General features: G+C 54.3%; 1 protein-coding gene across 2 annotated transcripts; it reads right to left on the reverse strand.

The window, feature by feature from the left end:
• Positions 1–999: 999 nt before the first annotated feature.
• On the reverse strand, positions 1,000–7,803 carry LOC111923385 (maestro heat-like repeat-containing protein family member 7). 2 transcript variants are annotated; one of them, XM_023919131.2, is made up of 15 exons: positions 7,128–7,803; positions 6,301–6,365; positions 5,710–6,186; positions 5,377–5,525; positions 4,998–5,145; positions 4,614–4,798; positions 4,394–4,531; positions 4,003–4,117; positions 3,695–3,829; positions 3,269–3,445; positions 2,993–3,148; positions 2,729–2,830; positions 1,913–2,015; positions 1,609–1,665; positions 1,000–1,318 (listed from the first exon to the last, which is right to left on the reverse strand). In XM_023919131.2, the coding sequence occupies exons 1-15, from the start codon at positions 7,234–7,236 to the stop codon at positions 1,287–1,289; spliced, it is 2,148 nt and encodes a 715-aa protein (XP_023774899.2). In that variant the 5' UTR covers positions 7,237–7,803; the 3' UTR covers positions 1,000–1,286. The 2 variants fall into 2 exon arrangements, with proteins under 2 accessions (XP_023774899.2, XP_023774898.2); XM_023919130.2 differs by having other exon boundaries at positions 5,674–6,186; positions 7,128–7,785.
• Positions 7,804–8,413: the final 610 nt, after the last annotated feature.

Raw genomic sequence — 8,413 nt, forward strand, 5'->3', positions numbered from 1 at the left:
AGAGATATAATGCATTGTAACCTGAACCATAGGGGCTTCAGGACACATGGCTTGCCTATAGCCAGCAGCTGTAGGCTGACCTATGACGCCCTGCAGTAACCTAGTATATGCAATAAACAACATTATAAAGAAAAGCCATCTGAAGTCCCCATCTCTCCATCGGCTCTTACACCACTGGAGTGGAATTATTCCAGTTATGACATCTTCTCATGCTTGGCCAGTGTGTGAGACGAGGTCACATCAGCTTGTGATACCACCTCCATGCCAACAACAGCTACATTGTGTACTGTTCCTCTTTCACAGGTTAACTTCCCATCGACTGACTAATTCATTTGTTTTGGTTTGAAAAAACAGGTGTCCGTTAAGGAAGGTAGAAACTTTCTTTGAAATGAAAAAATGTAAACTACCCCCTTCGTCTGAATTATTATAGTCTTGAAATCAAGGGGCTCTCAGGCAAAGACATGGGAATAGGAATAACAGTTCTTTGCTAGGAAAATGGAGTAGTACAAAAAAGAAAACTAACAAAAACCGACCTGCCAGAGTCTGAATTCAACCTGACACCCTGTTAGTCAGGGTGTTGGTAGCAGTCCAGTTAAATGGTGTTTTCAGTCCTCCTGGAGGAACAGATGTGTTTCTGTTGAAGTAATGATCCTGTAGAAGGGCATAGTTTTCCTCTGAAGGTCCAGTGGTGTAAATGGGTTTAGTCATTATCTTGTCAACGTGCACAACAGCAGACCAAATATGGCAGGGCCTTACACACAACTTTGGTTCCTGACACACAGGCTCCTTCTCCCACAACTGGCATTCAGGGTGCTCAGCAATATCTTTACCTCTACAATGTTGTGTAACTGGAACTTCAGCCCAAGGACCTTTCCAGCTTGATCTGCCCTCATTCCTCTGTGCCTCTGCACAAAACACAGCGTGGAAGAGAATGGCAGGAGGGGTCTGTGTGCCCCAGCACTTAGGATTTGCACCACTTCAGTTCCACAGAGATGCAGATAAAGTGAAAAGCCAAACTGTTTATTATTTGGAAGATGAAGCAAAGGGATGAGCTGGAAGGGAAAAAAAGGTGGTAGGCACGGTCTCAGGGCTGGAGGGAGGGAGAGGGCTGAAGCTACTCGAGCTTCCCACAGGCTCAGCTGTGCCTGGAGCTCTAGTGGCACTGGGAGGTGGTGTCTATCCTCTTCAGTGTCTCCCACTGCTGTTCTTGGGACACTGGTTCACTGGATCCTGAAGATGACTCTAATTCTTCTGCTTCTCTGGCAAACTGCTCTTGAACACACAGGTTAGACCGTTTTTGTCTTTGAGGCTTGAAGGGCTGCAACAGAGAGGAAGAGAGCCACAGTCATTGGCCCACATCTGCGGGAATCCTAGGAGATATTCCTGCCTGGAGTGTCCCGCTCAGCTCTTGCAAGGGCCTCAAGAGAGGAGAGGCCAACAGGATCAGCCAGAAGGTGCTCACCACAAATCCCCCCCGCGTCCCTGCAATCTCTCTGTGCTTTGCCCACGCCACCCTCGTCCGCACAGGGAGTGAAGTCCTCTGCAGCCGGGGCAGGGATTGCAGCTCCCCGTGCCAGCCTCCGCTGACAGCCCACTGCCCTCACTCACCCTCGCTGAGGAACCGGAGCTCTTCCTTCTGCCCCCTCAAGAGAATCCTGGCGGACCCTGGGAACACAGAGCCTGTCAGGGTCCCAGCGGCACAGCTCCCTGTGGCCACACGCCCTCCTGCCCCAGCAGGGCTCAGCCCTTGCTGCATCCGGACGCCCAAGGGCACGGCTGCCAGAGGCCGGCAGCAGCTGCAAGGGCAGGTGGGGCTCCAGGGTGCCGGGCCTGGTTGCCACTGCTGGGGCAGCAGCCGCGGCTGGGGCCGAGCTGCGGAGGGGCAGGGAGGGAGCCCGGGCTTGTGGCTCACCGATGAACCTCCTGGCCACCTCTCTCAGGTGCTCCTGCCGGCTCTCCAGGTATGGCAGGGCCTGGCGTGCGTACTCGGCCGCTCGTTTCCTGTCCTGTGCCAGCTGGAGAGGGAGGCAGAAGGGAAGGGTTGGCGCGGGCTCTGCCCCTCGGCCAGGCACTCCCTGCGCCCAGCCCTGGCCTCACCTGCCCGCACAACCCTGAGGCCCCCACAGCTCTGAGGCCCGGCCAGCAGCCACTGGCGCTGGACTCTGGAGGGGGCAGAGGGCCGGCTGCTGCCCGGGGAGCCGCAGTGCCGCCCCGCCGGGGCGGGGTTTTATCGGCACCTGGCTCGGGGCCACAAAAGCCTGGAGAAGAAGCTGTGCTGGCCAGGGAAGGGAGCGGCGTGTGAGGTGCAGGCTGGCACCCCTGGGTGCACCACGGGGCGGGGCCCACAGCTGCCAGCCCCATACACTGAGTGCCGGGGGTGTGGGGAGCTAGGGCCCGGCGGTCGAAAGATAACGTGGTGTACGGAAAGATAGAGTCACCCCCCCTCCTCTATAGTTTATGGTAATTATCCCGTAATTAACCAATAGCACCTAGCTGTGATGAAAGCAGATCGGAGTGACACTGTGAACCTAGGTTATAAAGTGTCAAATTCTTCACCAATAAACGCCATTTTGCCATCTACCACATTGGTGTTGTGTGCTAATGGACCGAGTGACCTGGGATTGGGCCCCGTGCCGTTCCTGAACCAGGTCCTCTGCCTCACAGAAGGCAGCATGGGGGCAAGGGGCTTCTCCAGGCTTCAGCTCAGTCTTCTTCAGGCTGTCCTTACCAGGCAGTTGTGAAACTTCCACATCTTCTTCTTCTTCAGCAGTCTCTTGAGCTTCTTCTTCTTCAGGAATGTGGTCACACAAAGGAGCACTTGAAGAGAGGCCTGGAGAGCAGCAGACATATGAGCATACCACTGCAGCCCAAAGAAAAGGACTTGCGTCCCTGTGTCAAGGCCAGGAGCAGAAAGCTGGAGCCTGGGAGAGGCTAAGCCAGGAGATGTCTGAGCCCCTTCCCAAGGATGCACCGGAATCACTCAAAACCTCACCTTCGCCACACGCTTGTTCTCATCATAGCAATGAAAGAAGAGTGGGAGCAGGCTCTGCCTCACAATCCTCTTCAGGGGCTTTTTTCTTTTGTCCACTGCCAAGTCCATCACCTTGAAGAAGAGGTGTAGGGAGAGCAGCTGCATATGGATGTCATCCTGGAAAAAAAGAAAACACCTCAGCATCAACTGCCTAAGGCCCATCTGGGAAAGGGCCTGAAAATCCACAAAATTTCTGAGCAACGATCAGTGCTCGTGGCTGGGGGCACAGAGCCTTACCTTGTCAAAGAGTGGCAGGAGTGCCTCAGCCAGCTTTGGGGCAGTGGTGCTGGATATCAGGATGTGTTCATTCTCAAGTATATTTGTGAGCACAGAGAGGGTCATGCTGACAACATATCCATGTGCATCACCCAGGAGCTCCAGAAGAGTTTGAGAGAGACTGCACATTTTTCTGGCCTGTGTGGAACACAAGGCTGTGCTGGGAAGCCAGAATGGCTGCACTGCCAACACCACCCTGGCACTGCAACCCTACCCTGCTGCTGCAGGGCCCAGAGGTCAAAGGTGTGTCCCAAAGCACTTAGGCAGCTGAGCCAGGAGGCAGAACTGAAAGCAGCTGCCTCAGCTCTTGAAGCCCAGCCAGACCAAGGGGCTGCTTTCCCCACCCCCACCTTTCCAGCACAGCTTCAGCTGCTGCCCCCTTCTCACCCTCAAGGGATCCTTGCTGAGCACCAGGAGGCCTTTGAGTGCCAGGCGGCGCCTCTCCCTGCACTTGCTGTGCAGGTGCCTCGACATTATCTCCAGGATGTTGTCACCATATGTCAAGTCCAGGCACTCGAAGACCTGAAAGGCACAGGTAGCGACAGGGAACCTGGCCAGCAGGAGCTTGGAACTGTGCAGGGCTGGATCCAGGCAGCAGCACAGGGTGCGGGCACCCTGTCCCAGGCAGCTGTGGCTATGCAAGGGGAGAGGGCTGGCAGGCAGCTCAGCAAGGCAGTGCTGGCCATCAGGCTCACCTCCACAAGGAATGCCAGGAAGGGCAGATCCCAGTATGTCTCCTCCCTGTTGAGCAGCCGGAGTAGGTGTAATGCAATGAGGGAACACAAAGGCACAAAGATACGGCGCAGCTCCCTGGAAGGGGGAAAAAGGCACCAAGAACCTGAGGTTGGGGGGCAGATCTCTCCCAGGACTGACTCACAGAGGTCCTGTCTTTCCTCAACCTCCTCGGAGAGGATATGGGCACTTTGGGAGGCAGCTCCTTCTGGACACCCTCCTCTCCCAGCCTTTTCCAGTCTGCTCGACCAACTCTCGGTGACGAGGCCCTCTGGCCATGACCACAGGGACTGTGGGTGGCCCCCCAGGCAAAGGTCACAAATGTCAGAGGTCGTGGGGAGAAGGGGGTCTCACCTGGCCATCAGACCAGTGCCATAGTGCTGGGTGTTAGCAGAGACCAGCATGTCCCAGACACCCTTGCGCTCCATAGTCATCAACTCTTTGTCACACCGCAGTCGGTGGAGCAGAGTCTTCATGGTCTTCACTACAAACCTGCGTGCAGAGCAAAGCCCAGGTCACACTGGGAGCACAGGTGCTGGCCACAAAGGTGTGGGAAGGACAGGAGGACTGGGACCTGTTGGGGTTGCTGGGAAGGCAATGTTCCTCCTTGCATGCTTTCCAGAAGGTACCAACTTCCTCTGGTGACATCTGCTGTGTGGTGATGACAACATGGAAGAGCAGAGCCACAAACAGCCGCCCAGAATAAGGGATCACTGCCTTGTGGCACTGAGGCACAATCACCCAGAGCACCAGAGCTGCCTGCAAAAGAAGCAACCCAAGACAGCGCTCAGTGCTGAGGTGTCCCTGGGGCAGGGCCCGAGGGGAGATGCAGAGGGAGCAGTGGGCCTGGTGCCCCCTGAGCCTGCTCCTAGCCCAGGTTTTAGCACAGTGCCTGAAGCATGGAGAGCTGCTGGAGAGGCGACCTGGGGGTAAGCAAAGGCTAGTTCCATAAACTCACAGCCAGGGCAAAAACGTCCTTGTTGTCCCCACTGGTAGTGCACATCCTGTACAGTGGCCAGTGCTCCATCACACAGAGCAGTGTTGGAAGCACCTTCTGCAGTGTTGGTCCTGAAGAAGCTATGACTCTCCACATCATTGTGGCAGCTCTGTGGGATCAGAGCTCTGTGTAAGAGGCATCTCAGTCACAGTACCATGTCCTGTGCAGCTGTGGGGCCCAGGTGACAGAGGGAGCATTGGCAGCAGGCTTGGGAAACAGAGGGGCCCGAGGGTCCTGGACCGCTCCACCAGCTGGGCAGACCCCATTGGACAGGCTGTGAGGGTTGATGTGCCCTAAAGGCTGGTGAGCCCTGAGCTCTCAAGGCACGTGGGCCCTGTACCTGTCACATGTTGGAGCACAGTGAAGGAGGCTCAGCACCACGTCATCAGGGTGTTCTTCAGCCAGCCTCAGAATGTTGATTTGCAGCCTGGCACACACAGTGACGTGGAACATAATACTCTGGTGAATGGTCCTTACAATGTCTGGCACCTGGTGGAGGCATGAGGAAGACTTGGAGTGCTGTCCAAGGAATCCACTTCTCCAGCTTCCCCCAAGAAGTGCTTCCCTTCCTGCTACACTGTGCTGGCCTCAAAGACTGAGGGGGCCCAGTGACCATGGAATGAAGGAGCACACGAACCTGGGAGGCCTCCAGCCCTGGCCCCAGGCTGGTTACCTGCTGCAGAGAAGAGACAGCACTTTCCTCGAAAAAATCCATAATAGGAGTGTGAATCACAGTGGGAGTGGGTGTGGTGTCAGTATTTGTGATCCTCTGAGTCCCACCGGTGTTGGTGTTTGCAATGGCCATGTGCTCAATCACTGGTATGACAGCCTTTGCCCTGTGATCATTCATTGTGCTGTCAGAGTCTTCTGAGCACTCAGACGAATCTGGGCTGATTTCAGTCTTTGTTATGCCCCGAGTCTCTCTATTGATAGTGTACGTGATGACCACATCCTCAGTCATTGATATGAGGAGAGCCTTTGCCCAGTCTTCAGTCGCTGAGGTGTCAGAGTTTTCTGAGCACTTAGCTGAATCTGGGCTGACATCAGGCTCTGCTGAGAGCTCGGTCAGCCCAGAGTCAGGCTCATCTGTGCCCTCAGTTGCTGTAGTGCTGGTCTTTCTATGCTGAATGGGCACAAACTTCCAGAACATCTGCAGGAGAAGCAAGGACAGGGAAGAAAGGAATGTTCCATGGAGTGCTTCAAGCACAGTTCTCGGCTGAGCAGTGACAGCAGGCCCAGCCCTGGTGGGGATGGCTGCAGGTACCTTCAGCGTTCTGTGGAAGCTGTCACGGGCAGGCTGCTGCTCTCGTGTCGGGTCCATGGCTGCATCTGGCAAAGAACAAACACAGCCAGAGCTGAGGGACTGCAGGGGAGGCAGGAGAACACAGCCCAGCCCTGCGCTCCCCAGGCAGGGACAGCCCCGCGGATGCCCCAGGGGATGGAGCATAGTCACTGTGAGGGGCAGCCCTGGCCCAGCTTCTGTCCTATCCGTGGGCACGTCCACAGGAGGTGGGATGGGATGGGATGGGATGGGATGGGATGGGATGGGATGGGATGGGATGGGATGGGATGGGATGGGATGGGATGGGATGGGATGGGATGGGATGGGATGGGATGGGGCGGGGCGGGGCCAAGCCAGCTGCAGCCATCAGTCCTGTGGCCCAGCTCTGCTGTGGATGCTAAATGCAAGAAGCAAGCAGGGAGCACAGTGTCTGTGGAAAACCAAGTCACTTTCTTGGTTTCAAGTGATGACTTTCAAGTCATAACTTTCTCAGACTGTCCTGAGATGTCGCCTGGGAAATCATAAGGAGGAATCCAAATAATCCTTAGAGACAGAAGACAACCTTGCAGGTGTTGTTTGTCAATTTCTTGTTTTCTTGCAAGAGAAGGTTGAGGGATGGTGTACACAACTGACCAATGATGGTGATGTGTTAGTTTACTGACCCAGAGTTTTACCTTTCCAGACCTTCTTGGACTTGTCTATAAAAGAAGATCCCGAGTAATAAATCTTGCTCTCCTGTACAATCCACAAGCGAGTCCGTGTTGTTACTTTCACCATTCCCAATATAGTGCAACAGCTCTGCCACTCACCATCCTGACATGTCTGGAACTGCTCTGGCTCCTCAGGCTGTTGTGCTGGGGCAGTTCCAGGGCCTTCAGTTTTTTTCTTCCTGAACAGGCTGAGGAACCTGCCCGCCATGCTGCAGTCTGGCCTCGAGGGCACCTTCTAGAGAGAGATGACTCAGGAATGCTCTGAGGCAACAAGTTGTGCAGTTGTGCCTGGAGGGCACCTGCGACAGAGAAGCCTCAGGAAGGCTGCAGGTCAGCAAGTCCTGCTCTCTGGTCTTGATGGCTCCTGCCACAATGTCAGGAGACCAATGACTGGTCGTAAATGATTCAGGTGACCAAATCTCACTCTCTGGTTTTGAGAGCTCCTGACACAATGACAGGAGATTCCATGTAAATTATTCAGGTCACTAAATCCCACAGTCTAGCCTGGAAGGGCACAGGCCGCAGGCATAGAAGATGCTTTGGGAAAGGTCTGAGTCACAAAATCCCGCAGTCTGGCCGCGAGGTCAGCTGCAGGAGTAATGCCTCAAAAAGCTCTGGGTCAGGCACGAATGAGTGCGCTGTGTGGGGGCTCCTCACAGCACAGCTCTGGTGTGTCCTGTCCTGTTGTGTGCTCTGAACACTGTGGTGTGGCCCTGTCACCGCCAGCTCCTATGTCACCATGTGACCTTTGTTTCCCTGTCCCATTCCATCCCAGGGTGACCATGCTGCACTGTGTCACAAAGGGCCCTTGCACCCACTGCCATCTGGTGCCCTGGGGCCACCCACAGCCTACCTGAAGTGGCCCAGGTTGGAAGGAATTCTTTGCCACAAGTGTTTAAGACAGCCTGACAGGATCTTTAGGAATGGGTCAAACCATCAGCAAATGCTGCCCTGCTCTGCAGGCTCAGGGCATTTAAGAATCCTCAATTCAGGATAGCTTTACTTCCCTGGTGTTCAGCTCAAGTAGTTCCAAAAAGTTTCAGACTTCATAAATTAACTAGAATGGCAGGAAAATATGAAAGATTTGGAAGTTTGCTTCCCATCTCAAAGCAGCAACCCATTTCATTAACGTCATCAATTGAGAGTCACTTTACAAATCATAACACTACACAGAGAGTGAAAAACAGCCATTCTTTGGATTGCAAGTGATTTTCTATGAAGGGATGATAATATCCTAATTCTCTTAAGGAATAAAAGTTCTCAAGGAATGAAAGTCCACTCAGTGTTACAAAAGTAGCCCAAACAAATGAGTAGGTTGAAAAAAGGCTAATCCTCCCCCTGGTACAGATATCTAAGTGGCCAACAAAGTACAGCTCTCCCCTCTT

This window comes from Cyanistes caeruleus, chromosome 4 (genome assembly GCF_971803275.1).
Source record: "Cyanistes caeruleus chromosome 4, bCyaCae1.hap1.1, whole genome shotgun sequence".
Taxonomy (NCBI): Eukaryota; Metazoa; Chordata; class Aves; order Passeriformes; family Paridae; genus Cyanistes; species Cyanistes caeruleus.